This window comes from Mastigoproctus giganteus, chromosome 2 (genome assembly GCF_048544385.1).
Source record: "Mastigoproctus giganteus isolate SK-2022 chromosome 2, ASM4854438v1, whole genome shotgun sequence".
Lineage (NCBI taxonomy): Eukaryota > Metazoa > Arthropoda > Arachnida > Uropygi > Thelyphonidae > Mastigoproctus > Mastigoproctus giganteus.
Genome location: NC_143576.1, coordinates 30874108 through 30888147, shown reverse-complemented (window position 1 = coordinate 30888147; position 14040 = coordinate 30874108). Strand labels below are relative to the sequence as shown.

The following is a 14040-nucleotide window of genomic DNA, read 5'->3' as shown; positions in this document are numbered from 1 at the left end:
ACCTTCGGGATCAGAGGGGTGACCAATTAGTGAAATAGACCATTTAGTGAGGGAATAAATAAAAAGTCAATTTGTAACTGTAAAAAACTAGGAATTATTTATTTAGATTAAATTTTAATACATATACAGTAATTTAAAAAAATTACATACATATATATTTAAGAACACTTTTACTTAATAAAAAAAATAGAAAACTTATTACATTACAGTAATTTGAAGTTGTACATACATAATTTATTTGTTTAAAAAAAAATCTGTTATTTTTGTTTGTTTTTGGTATTGTCGGTGGTTTTCAGCAGCAAAGTTATAAATTTGTTGTAGTAAAATTATTTTTGGCATATCTGCTTCTTCTTGGCATTTATACCAATTTATTATATCTGTCAGGGATTAACTGGCTTCCTTATGGAAAATGGTAGATTTTGTGGGCCTGTCGTCTTCTTCATCTACTACTTCAGTAGATCCTGCAGAAACAGGAGATAATTTCATCATCCATAAAAATTTCGTAACCTACATCCGTTGAGTCTATATTGCACCAATTTTTGACATCGTCTTCATTTAAGTTTTTGAATATTGGCAAGGATCTGCAAATTTCTATTAAAACTGGTAGTGTGAGACCAAAATCTTCTTCTGCAGAGTCAGGTTGTACTGTTTGAGATGGCCAGAGCTTATTCCAAGCAGATTTTAGCATCTTTTCAGGAACACTTTGTCACACATCAGCTGCATTATAGATAGCATCCTTTATAGTATATTCCTTCCAGAACTGTTCTACCTCTAAATCGTTTTCCCATAGTGCCAAGTTCTGTAAAAATAATTTTCTATACTGCCTCTTAAAACTCTCTATAATGCCCTGATCCATTGGCCGTAACATGCTAGTTGTATTAGCTGGAAGAAATATGCAATGAATGTTGTTATGGGATGAAAATTCTTCTAAATCGTCAAGGGGATAGGCAGGAGCATTGTCCATTATCAAAAGGGCTTTTTCTGGAAGGTTTTTTGTTTTAAGATAAGAAAGAACTCGAGGACAAAATTCTTCTGTAAACCATTGCTAAAAAATTTCTTTGTTCATCCAGGCATTATTTTGGGCCTAATATTTTACAGGTAGTAAATTATAATTCATGTTCTTAAAAGCACGTGGTTTTTTTGCTTTGCCGATTACTGCTGATGTCATTTTGTGGCCCCCCTACTGCATTGGAAAAAACAATTGTTAAACGCTCTTTCCTTACCTTAATCCTGGGGCTGAAGATTCTGACCCAGATGCAGTGTTTTTTGAGGAAGTGCTTTCCAGTATAATCCTGACTCGTCACAATTATACACCTGTTCTGCGCACAATCCAAGATCACTAATATGGGCACTTAGTTTTTTGCGACAACGCACTAGGATTTCACTGTTAGCACTCATCTTCTCTCCTTCAATCCGTAGTTGCTGAATAAACTACGGATTGAAGGAGAACCATAGTGCCGCTGCTTAAACCTATGGAGCCAACCTTGACTTGCTTTAAAATTTGGGTCACCGTTCAATTTTTTATTCATTTGGAGTGCCTTTTCAATGATAATTGGTCCACTTGATGTAATCCCTTGGGAGCGCTGTGTGAACCATATAAACATGGCTTCATCCAATTTGTCAAGTGTCGCTGTAGTCAGCCTTTTTCTTTGTCACACATAGCGTGAAAACGTTTCGAAACGTTTCCATCAGCAGCCTCTGTTTTGCACACAAATTCTTCAATTTTGTCCCCATTCTTTTTTATATTATTAATAGTGGTACGTGGGACACCATACATTTCCGAGAGTTTTGATGCACTTTCACCTTTACGAAGACGTAAAATTTCATATTTTTTCAGCAAATCCAAACTTTTATGAGTACGTTTAGCAGACATGACTTAAGTCACTTGAAATTAAGAAGGACTATGTGACCATGAACAGCTCTAATGGAATACATACTGACTAAAAACTAAGTCACAGTGGAAGAACTTCTACGAACTAGCTCTAAACAGTCAGCTAGGAAACGATCACCCTTGTTTTCTGTATACTATTCGGGGAAGGATGTTTTACTGAGATATGTGTTTGAATCAGTATCTTTCAATTGAGTTCTAAGGAACACGGTAATGACTTTGTTCCCTGTTATTTTCTTTCCCGCCCATTTCCTACTCTATCACAAATATGCATTAGATTTGGGAATCAAAAAGATAAAGACAATTCCAGGGGGGGGGGGCTGGTCCTCCAAAGGTGACCAATTACAAAGGGAGACCATTTAGTGAGGTTCTTTCTCTCCAAAGGTATGATTTCACCAGCCCAATATGGATTCACCCAGGGCAGATCATGTGAAGATGCCCTCTCTGATTTGATCCTGCATCTGGAAACTTCGCAATCCAAATATGAACTTGCTCTGTTTATTGACTTCGAGGGGGCCTTCAATAATGTATGGTGGGAAAGTGCATTGAAACGTTTTTGCACAGCAGACTGCCCAAACAATCTTTGCTGGCTGTCCAGAAGCTACTTCTCACAACGCACAATAATAGTTAAGTCAAAATACTGCCAAGTTCTTAAACCAGTGGTGGGATTCTGCTGGTTCGCACCAGTTCGGCAGAACCGATACCTAATTTTTTGTTGAGTTCGGCGAACCGATTGTTAAAATGGCACTTGTGATCAGGGTTCTCTCTAAGGTGGGTGCCATTTATTAATTCAGCAAGAAATTTTCGTTTAGTATCGATAAAATGAAGAAAATGTATGTTCTGACTGATATTTATCAATGGTATAAGCATTGTGCTTTGTTTATAAAAGTTTATGATATGACCACATGTGGACAGAACCAGTAAAAATATTCAAACATATAGGCACATATCCACTCCTGTTCTATAATATATTAAAATAAAACATTTTTAAAAATTTTTGCAGTAGCCCTTAAAAGGATGAAAAGGCAACAGAGTTTGACAGATTTTTTCAATAAGAAACCAAAATCAGAATTTGTTGTTATTATTAGAATTGGCCTTGGATTCAGTTACATCACCAACAATTTTCGTTGAACTAGTTGAATTGGAAAAACAAGATGCAGAGACAATATGTTCTTCAGTTATGGAAAGTTTAAATAATGTTGGGCTTACTAAGAACTACCTAGAAAAAAATTTAATAGGATTTTGCTCCGATGGTTCCAGCGTTATGCTTTGGAGAAAATCTGGAGTGAGCACTAGGATTGCAAAAGAGTTTCCAAACATAATAATATGGCACTGTTTAAATCATCGCCTCCATCTTGTTTTAGATGATTCGATAAAGGAAATAAAGCAAGTAAATCATTTTAAAATATTTATTGATAAGATATATACTATTTTTCATCAATCCAATAAGAACCAAATTGAACTTTCCAAAATATCTAAACAACTTGGAATTGAAATTATAAAGATTGGTAGAGTTTTGGGACCAAGATGGGCTGCCTGTAGTTTAAGGTCAACCCTAGCTGTGTGGCACGCTTATCCAGTGCTACATCAGTATTTTTATTCAAATAAAAAGTACTTAGGTATGGCTGCCCATCTTGAAAATATATATTTTATAACTGATTTGACATTGATGATTGATATTTTAAACGAAATTTCTCTTCTTTCAAATGCACTACAAGCAAGAAATATAGACATAATAAAGGCTGAAAAACTCGTGATAAGATCTATTAAAGCATTTCAAATGCTTGGAAAGGAAAAGGGTCCATACGAAAAAAAAGTTGATGAATTAATTACTTCAGAAACCTTCAAAAATATAAAATTTGTAGAAAATCATCGATTTGTCGGGCTTCCTCAGGAAAGACTTTTAGAAAACATCGTAACGAATTTGAAAAAAAGACTAATGGATTGTGAACATTTAAAAGGAAGTTGTAGCCAATTTCAAGATAGGAATAAATTACAATTTCTCAATTTTTTGGAGCCAGATTACCGGAATATTGAAGAAGTACTAGTTCCATGGAAAGCAGTTGAAGAACAATTGCTCGTATTTAATGACATTTTTAATTACCAAATTGATATTAATGATTATTGAGATTTCGTGGAAAACGTTTTAAAAAATTCCCAGAATTATGCAATTCCTGAAAGTGTTCAAAGAGCTAAAAATATTGTCAGAACAATTGCTGTAAGTTCAGCAGAAGCGGAAAGGGGTTTTTCAAAGATGAACATAATATGTTCAGAGAAGAGAAGTCGCCTAACTGTTTCTAATATATCAAACACATATATAGTGTGCATAGTATTAGGGTCAGGCGCCACCTGTGGTTTCCCACATCTGCGCCATATATTCGCTGTGAAGGAATACAGTACTACTGTAAATGCCAGAAAAGTGTTGTGTGTTGTATATGACATATTGCGTTAGGTTCTGTTGTGTGTCCTGGCATTTGGCCGCAGGGCCCCTAGTGGGACTCCACGTTGCCCGCACACACCACTAGGAGGTAGCCAGTCTGTCCATTATTCTCTGGCTTGTCTCCGCCAGGTTCGCCAGAGCTTCCTGGACGGAGACAAAAAAAAAAAGGTAGAGTCGGGGAAGTACAGAGTGTACGCAAGAAAGGAGGGTATAGCTAGAAATATGGAGGATGTAGGCGAAGGTATCCTCCAGGTTATCAATGGAGCAATAAGCGCCATCAGTTGAAAGGGGAACCCGGGAAGGACGATAAATAAGACAGCAAGAGAGCCGTGTGCAAGTTGCCACTGAGGAATGAGGTGGTCCATACGCCAGTTGATCCTATCCAGGTTAAGATCGGTTGGCCAGTTAGGTTAGGATCAGATGTTTGGGTTGTTCCTATTTTGTGTTGGCAATAGGGTGCTCTGTCTTGTGAAGAGGGCTTGTGCAAACTTGGTAAACTCATAGTAGTAGTTTTCTTCTGTGATGAATAAGTGTTCATTTCCTTGAGGGTTATCTTGTATACGAGTAAACAGGATGCTGCGGAGGTCCTCATAGCGCTGACAGGTATATACTAGATGGTTCCAGTCTTCTATTTCACCACATGCACAGTAGGGGTTGTCAATGATTCCCATGGATGTTAATTTATGGTTTATTGATCCGTGTCCAGTAATGAGGTAGGTGGTATAAAGACCAGGAGAAAACCAAGTTGGAAATTTAGGAAATACGGCATTCACATACGGTATAAATTTCTTGGTGATTGGGCCCTTGTCGGTAGCAGTCCATCTGTCCTGCCAGCTCTGAAGTAGTAGGATGGCAATTTTTTTCTTTTCCTGACTGATTTCATTCAGGTTATTGATGGAGTGTCCAAGGATAGTTGCTGGTAATCCCCTGGATAGACAGTAGTGGAAGCCCCTTCGAATAACCTCCAGATCAAGCGGAAAGACGCCCGCAAGAACCTGAAGGGCTGGGTTGCTAACTGTGCAGCATGCCCTTGTAATAGTAAGAAGGATGGTGCGCTGGATGGTTCCCAGTTTACGTTTGTTGTTGTAAAGAGTTGCCCTGCGAAACCAGACCCCTGATCCATACATTATGAAGGGAAGGAAGATTGATTTGTACAGAATCTTAAGGGTGCATCGGTTCAATCCCCAATCGCGACGACTCACCCGTGCGATGAGAGCAGTGTAGTTTCTCACTTTCGCGTGGAGGTGTGCAAGATGCGGAGAGAAAGTGAGCTTAGGGTCAAGTACTATTCCCAGTAGTTTTAACGTAGAAACTAGCTTGACGGTTTGGCCTTGAAGTTTGATAGTGGGGTTTCTAGTAGGCTGCAGTGATCCCTTCAGGAGAATGGATTGTGTCTTTTGGGGTGAGAGTCTTAGTTTGTGTAGGGCTGCCCAGTTCTGAAGGATTTGAAGTGCCTGGTTTCCTCTGGCTTCCAGAGAAGCTCTGCTGTCAGCCTCAATCGAGATGGTCACATCATCAGCAAAGGCTTGTATAGCTACAGGACCTAGGTCCAGTCCAAGGAGCTCATCCAGGACAATGTTCCACAAAAAAGGACCAAGGACTGAACCCTGGGGGCAACCTCTGTAGATTGACCTGGTAATTCTTCGGTACGATGAGGAGATTGTAATTTTCCTATTTGATAAGTAGTTTTCGATGCATTTGTATAAATTTAATGGTATATTTGCTTGCCTAAGTTTGCGAAGGATACTTGCCCACCAGAGCCTGTCAAATGCTCCTGCGAAATCTATTGCTATTAGTAGGTAGTATTTGGAGGAAGAAGTTGAGACTGCAGAGATGATCCTTTGCAGTGCGTCTTCTGTGCAACGCCCCGGTCGAAATCCAAACTGGAAGTTGGACTGGAGCCCAGCTTTGGTGTAATGGTCTTGGAGCCGTACTAGGAGTAGTCGTTCAAACAGTTTACTGACCATGGATAAAAGGGCAATGGGTCGATATGACTCTGGTTGTTGGAGCGGTTTAGACGGATTTTTTATGATCAGTTTTACATTGGCGTTTTTCCATTCTTCTGGGAAAGATCCATGGGACAAGCACTTATTGAAGAGGTCGAGTAGAAACTGGATGTTAATTTGGGCGGTCTTTTTAAGGACTTCGGGTTCAGTGAGATCTGGTCCGGGACATTTCCTCTCTTTCATTTTGGTAAGAGCCTGCTGCAGTTCATCAGTGGTAAATTGGTCTTCTACAGCATTTATATCAAACACAATGACTATTAGTCTAATCGGCCTACCTCTAAAGGAATGGGATCCTACTCCTACAGTGAAAAGATGGTTAAGGATAAATCACTCAGCCGATGATGCTCAGATAAAAGCGAAGAAAATTGCAAGTGAGGACGCCATTCAAGAAGCAACATGGAAATATCTTAAATAACAGTTTTATTGTTTTTTGTCAGGTATTATTTAATATTTTTTCATTAATATTTTAACACTCTTTCTTATAACATAATCTAGTTTTGTGGACCTCTTTTATTGTTCTTATTTAAGTATTAACTGCATGAAATAATAAACTACCTTTCGGTATATAGTTTTTTTATACTTAGAATGGTCGTTAAATTATTTGAATCCCATCATGCCTTAAACCCATCCACCGGGGGTGTCCCCAGGGCTCTGTCCTGGGGCCCTCAGTGTGGAATATGGTACTCCAGAGCTGGCTCAGTTTTTTAAAAACTGAGCCAGCTCTGGAGTTAAGTTTTGAAAAAACTAAAATCATAGCATTCGCCAACGACCTCACCATCATGGTGCACCTCACCAGAGCAGCCCTCAAATCCACAGCACAGCGAGTACTCAACTATCTCTATACCTGGACAACAATCAACAAATGGCAAATTAACCCTGGCCAAAACTAAGATGATGGTGTTTAAAAACAAACTCTACTTACGAAGGAACCCCAAGTCAAAATCAATAGAACCCAGCTAACCTTCATAGAACAGACAGAAGTCCTGGGAGTAGTAACAGACAATCATCTGTCTTTCTTCCCCCATCTACAGCATCTGAGTTCCAAGACCAAGAAGTTCTCTGCCGCAATTATACGGATCTCAAGAAGTGAGTGGGGGACTCTCAAAACAAATCCTTCTTCTTTATTATAGAGCTGTCTTTCTCCCAATAGTAACCTATGCTGCTGGGGCCTGGTTTCACAGAGTACCCATCATTAAGAGATGAAAAAAAAAAAAAAGCTAACAAAGAGCTAACAAACTCTATACAAAGAGCTATGTTACTGGCAAACCATCGAATCTGCCATACAGTTTCTACAGCAGCTCTCCAAGTTATAGCAGGCACCCTCCCTCTCGATCTTTATGCAATCTACAAGGGGCTCTGCTATCGAATTAAAACAGGTATTCCGGCAACGATCCTGGATATAGAACTCTCACTAACTATGGATATAAAGCAGGAGAAATCTCAATGTCTCAATAAACTCTTCAATATATGGCAGACCAGATGGGATTCTTCTACTATGGGAGTGGTAACTCGAAGTTTTCTTCCGGAGGTAACCTTTGCAACCACTAAAAATAACGCAAGATGGTTCTCCTTCAGCCTCGAATCTTCCTTTCTTATTACTGGACACATTTCTCTAAATGAGAAACTGCATACACTGGGACTTGTTAACACTCCCTACTGCTTTTGGGGACAAAGTGAAAGTTGGAAAAACTTGCTTCTGGAGTGTGTACATTATCGCGATATCAGAAACCATCTCCAGAATAAGATCCAGGACATCCCACCCCCCCCCAGCTGATCTGCATCAACTGATATGTACCCAGAACAACCTCGAAGCCTTCCAGACCTTTGCAGCTGAGGTATTTGCCTGGAGGAGGTCACTGATCGCCAATCACCAACATGGAAATCCCGATCATTAACAGTGCCACTGCCAACTGAAAATCACTTCTACTGACTGTTACCTTCAGTAATCCTGGGTATAACCTCCATGCACAAGTACATGGTGGGTGACCACCCAGGTGTGAACCAACGTACGCAGGGGTCGAGGTGTGATGCCCACACCACATGGAGGAATGCCATCCCTCTATGTTACCAGGCACTACTAGGTGGTAGGTGACTCATCAACCGGTGCAATACCACCACTTTGCTTATTGAAGGCTTGAAGTGGTGGAACCCATGTTTAGTCTCTAGAGCTAAGTTCCGGTCAACCCTTCCCTATCTCTTCCATCATGCAATATGATTGATGACTTTTGAGGTTATGATGAACATAGTGTTGAGATCCGATATTTCTTACATTTCGAGGGTACAGCTCTAAAACTGTGTTTGCAGGCTGGCCGCTAGTTAGTACACCGGACCGATCCTATTGGTAACTCTCTAGGAGGCTTCCGGATCAGCTAGTGTATAATCTTGCTACCTCTACTCTGCCAGATAGTGACTGGAGGGACTTCGAGTAGTGTGTATACGGGGAGCATTGTCAAGGCCACGTTATGTCAAGGATCTGGGTATATTCTTACCACGTGTACGCCATATCCAAAAATTTCATTACTTCATACAACATATCCCACCCACTTTTTCTTACTATTGAATACACCATGAATTGTCAAACTAATAGAGCAAGCTTATCTGCGAAAAGATCTAAACCTCCCAAGTTACTTCCTAATTCATTTCACAAATATACATGGTCTCAATTCTAATGTCAACGATGTCCATTTCCACTTGCAGGCTGCCAAACCCCATCTACTTTTTCTGACAGAATCTCAGTTATCGGTTGATTCAACTACTCATCTCAGATGCCCATTTTTTTTTTTTTTTTTTTTTTTATGAAAACCCCAAACACAAAAGGTATCAAAACCTATAATACTTAGTACCGTGCATGGGTTGAAGGACAAGTATGGGAGGAGGGGGATGCCGGAAACTTTGCTCAAGAGACTAAACATGGGTTTCACCACTTCAAGCCTCCAATAAGCAAAGTGGTGGTATTTCACCGGTTGATGAAAGTCATCTACCACCTAGAAGTTTATTCGCTGTATGATTCCTTTCGCCTCAAAGATGGTACTTGTGCATATGTCCGTTCGGATATTCCCTGTCAGAGACTTGGCAATTTGGAATCTCCTCTCTTTGATCTTCTCTGGCTTAAAATCTCTCTACCTCATTGTGTCAAATTCATCTGTTGTCTCTACTGTTCTCCCAACTCCACTAATCACTTGGAGCTCTTTGACTTCCTCTCTTTGCAACTCAACTTTCTCCAGTCCAACTTTCCTAACAGTGAGGTAATTTTCCTGGTGATTTTAATGTTCACAACTCCAGCTGGCTTCCGTTTTCTAGTCACACCGCCCCAGCTGGTCGAGATGTAAGGCTTTTGTAATTACTAATGACCTTGCAGAGATTGTTCATTTACCTACAAAAATACCGGCCAACACGCTTTATCTTTTTCTCACAAACAACCCTTCTAAGTACACATGAGGTCCTTTAGGCACTTCAGATCACCACTTGGTGATTGTCTCTTCTCCAATGGAACCTTTATCTCATGGCTATTCCCAACCTCGTGTTGTTTAGCATTACAAGAATGCAAAATGGGATGACCTTCAAAATTTCTTTTCTTCTTTTCCTTGGTCGGATTACTGTTTCAAAACTTTTGATGTCAATGTTTGCTCAGATCGTGTCAGTGAAATTATTCTTGCAGGAATGGAATCCTTTATCCCACACTCCACTTTAAAATCTCGTCCTTTAAATAAACCTTGGTTTACCAATAAATGTGCTAAGGCTGTTCAAGAGAAGAATGTTGCATATCATAATTGACTTGTTTCTAATTCTTCAGTTTCATTTTCTGCCTACACCAAAGCTCGCAACAATTGTAAAGCAGTTATTAATCAGTCCAAACTAAAGTTTGAACATCTACTGCCTTTACAGGATGATTTTGGAGCAGACACAGTAAAGTCAAACAAATCATATAAGTATGCCTTATTAGCACAGGCAGTTAGAATCGGGAAGAGTTAGAAACGATTTAATTAACATGCACACTTAGATGTAAACTTTTGCTGTTTGCATAATTAATAGAATTTCTGAAATCTGAAGTTGGGAAAATCAAAGAAAACAGTTCTGGTGGCAGCTATTGCGAGTTTCAGCTCTGCAGATTGAGTAGAAATTATAAAATTAATTAGCTGTAATTTTAACCAGGTTAAAAAAAAAAAAAAACCAGGCACCTATTACAGGGTTAATTCAATTTATTAAATACAGTCGATCTCGTTTATACAAAGTTCAAGGGACCGGAATTTTCATGTTTTGTAATAACGAGATCCCAAAAGTGTCAAAATTTTACCTTTTTTTTTTTTTTTTTTTTTTTTTTTGGGTACACACCATATATCTAAGAATAATAATATCAAAAATAAATAAATAAATAAATAAATTAATTTAGATTAATAAAAACAAAAGCCTTGTCTAGCAATACAGTAATAGGAATAATACATTTAAAATTTTTTTTTTATTTGTAAAATGAACTAAGAGAAAAGCAATTAACGAAAATGAATTGTATAGTATATATTATGATATATGCAATACTTTAGTATCAAGTAAAAATAATTACAATCTTAAAATAAAGGAGCCATGCGAACCATTAACATTTTGATAAATTAATCTAATTTAAAGAAAGAATCCAATGTTCTTTGCACAATTTTTGTCCTATACGCATTTTTAACTACAGCACAGCCTATCAAATGCAAGTTTTTTCTTTATCAACATTACTACAGGCCAACACATACTCTATTAGGCTGATATTTTGGGCATCTTTTTTTAGATGGCAGTGTGTGTTTGTGTGCTTCTTCACTTTTGCTGTCACTGGTAACAAAAACAATTTTGCTTGGTGTTCAGCAGCGCTTCTGGTGTTGCGTTGCTGTTCATTATCCACCTTCACAAACTCTTCACATTCACCAATAAAATCCATATGCTCCGTCAAATCCCCCCATTCCTCAATGTCCATATTCGTCTGCTAGACCATGTTTTTTGATGATATTCTCTCCAAAGCCACTCTTTCTGAAGCAGTTGATTATTACACTTGAGGCAATACTGTCCCTAGCAAGAACAAGATTAAGATAGTATCCAAGACCACAAATTAGCATTAGCATATGATGCAAGAAAGCAAGGTTATGCACCATCAGCAAAAAAAAAAAAAAAAAACCCTCCCATTTCACCACTCCATTTGTTCCAAATGCCTGTCCACCAGCTCAGCCTTAAATTTATTTAGGCTATCAACTTCCACAATGAAATAGGAAGTCTGTTCCATCAATCAGCCACCCGCTGGCTAAAGGCAAACTCCATACATCCATTCTACAACTGTCTTTCCTCAATTTGAATCTATGCCCCCTCAGGTTCTTAATACGAGCAAGAAGAAGAATCCCTTCAGCATTCAGCTTGCTCAACCCATTCAAGGCCTTATACGCCTCAATCAGATCACCTCGCAGGTGCCTACTCTCCAGGCGCTGCAATTTGCAGAACTTAAGCCTTTCTTGGTAAGAGCATCCCTTTGTTCCCCTCACCAATCTTGCTGCCATTCTTTTTACTCGTTCTAGCAACTCTAGATCCTTCCTAAAATGAGACCTCCAGTGTGGCCTGACCATTGCCCTGTATAAGGGGATAATCACCTCCCTGTCCTTGCTAGCAAAATTCCTATATATCAGGGGGTGGCCAACTTAATTTGTGATGCGATCTACTTTTTTTCTTCAAAATGTGCCGTGATCTACCATCTCAAGAATTTCATTGCACATGGTTAAAAAAGTTAAACAAGACATATTGAAAAATGTTGTTTATAAATTTTAAAATTAAATACAATTCAGAATTCTTGTTTTAAATTCATACCTATTTAAATTTTTAATTTATGTGAAGTTTGTGTCTTAATGTCATCTGCCAAGCTTTCAAAATCGGGGATATATTGTGATAAGGCCAATGCCCATCCTGCCCACCCACCAATGAAAGGCCAACAAGCCTTGAAACGGTGCTGTCTGGGTGGTGGTGCCTACCGAGAATAAGTAACAATAATCTTCTCTATTAGTGAAGCGTTACTTATTCAAGGTAGTGCAATGCATGGTAACTATTTGTGAAGGATGAGCGCAATATGAGATACAGATGAAATTATGCCCTTCACAATATTATCATAGTTTTTTCCTTTAAGAGTTGTCTATGGCATACCTACAACAATATTATATAGCTACATATATATTAGAGGGGCTTCAAATTTAAATATGGCCGGGGGCCTATTTAATCCTTAATCAGACCCTGAAGCTAAACATAAAACTAAAAATAATCAGTCATTTCACTTAAATGTGCTTACCTTATCCATGCTAAAAAGCATCCGATACTGAGGCACAAGTGCATTACGTGGTTCTGTCAATATCTGTATTAGCATATCTTCATTCAAACTATGTAGAGGAACGACAACTGGAAAACGACCCACAAACTCTGGTATCATACCAAATTCTATCAAATCTCTTGCCTCTACTGCTCTGAGGAATGCATCCTTTTCAGCATTATCATCGGCAGGATTACTATGAGTAGTGTAATTGGCTAGTTCTGCAGCTGATGCTGCCCTTCTCCCTGGGGACTCTGATACTGGAGCTCCAAATCCTAAGTACTGAAAACAAATATCTAATCAAATAATCTCTCTCAAATGTAATGATACAGACACTAAAAATAATTATTAGGGATTCTTTATCTTAACTTATCACTATATTATCTTCTATTTAAATGAACGGGATGGAAAATGTGCAGAAGCAAAAAATGAGACACAATGTCACCTAATAAAAATTGCCAAATTCCTAAAGACAAACTATACTTTTGGGAAAATGGTTGAGGTCAGATAACGCAAACTGCATACGAAGAAACAATGGAATATAAATACCACCTAAATGAAATAATGATTCTCCTTATTTTTATAGGGTAAATCCTTCTGTCAACCATTTTTTTTTTTACAAATTGGAATGATCCCCTTTGAAATTCTTGATAGCTGATACCTTACAATCATTGAGAATATAATTTTCATATAGCATTATATCTTTACATGTGTGATTTGCACAGAAACGTACTTGTGAACTGCCTTTTCATGCGTCACTGAGCCTGAAATTAATGACATCTTTAATTGCATATATCTCATACAAATATCTCCCCACCTTTTCTTATTACTGAATACATACTGAATTTTCAAACTAACACAACAAACAACAACTAGTAGTTGGTGACTATTGTCAGGGAAACGGGGAACATGTTGTGCAAAAAGGACAGGTAGAACAGGACCAAGGTATCTCCCAGAGGTAAAGGTTGACAACGTTTGTAGAGCAGTTTTATCACCTTTTAAGGGAACAAAAGGTGATATTGTTGTATACATTGGCACTAATGATATTAACAGTAGGAAACTAGCAGAATTACTTAACAAGTACAGGTCACTGTTGAAAAAAAATGCCACGAGTTAGGGTTGAATTTGAAAGTGTCTGCAATTCTGCCCAGAAACGATAGGAGGGAGTATATGATGACAGGCTTGTTGATCAGGTCGGCCCTGGAGAGAGACTGTGCAAGCTCAAGGAGTAGAAGTTTTCTCAACCTGGTCTGTGCTTGTTAACAGGAGAGACTGCTTCGACAGAAATGGGATACACTTAAATAGAAAGGATGCAAGAATATTTGCTGATGCTATCGAGGCAGCGTTAGGTGGGTTGGAAAACTGCTAGCTTGGTGGGGGATACACAGAC

At 38.6% G+C, this 14040-nt stretch overlaps 1 protein-coding gene across 1 annotated transcript in view; it reads right to left on the bottom strand.

The window, feature by feature from the left end:
- Positions 1 to 14040, bottom strand: part of ClpX (Caseinolytic protease chaperone subunit) — a 187148-nt gene that overhangs the window by 7509 nt on the left and 165599 nt on the right. Inside the window, exon 10 of the mRNA XM_090390403.1 lies at positions 12633 to 12932. Within this exon, the coding sequence (XP_090246529.1) occupies positions 12633 to 12932 (300 nt within the window). The remainder of the gene's footprint in view (positions 1 to 12632; positions 12933 to 14040) is intronic.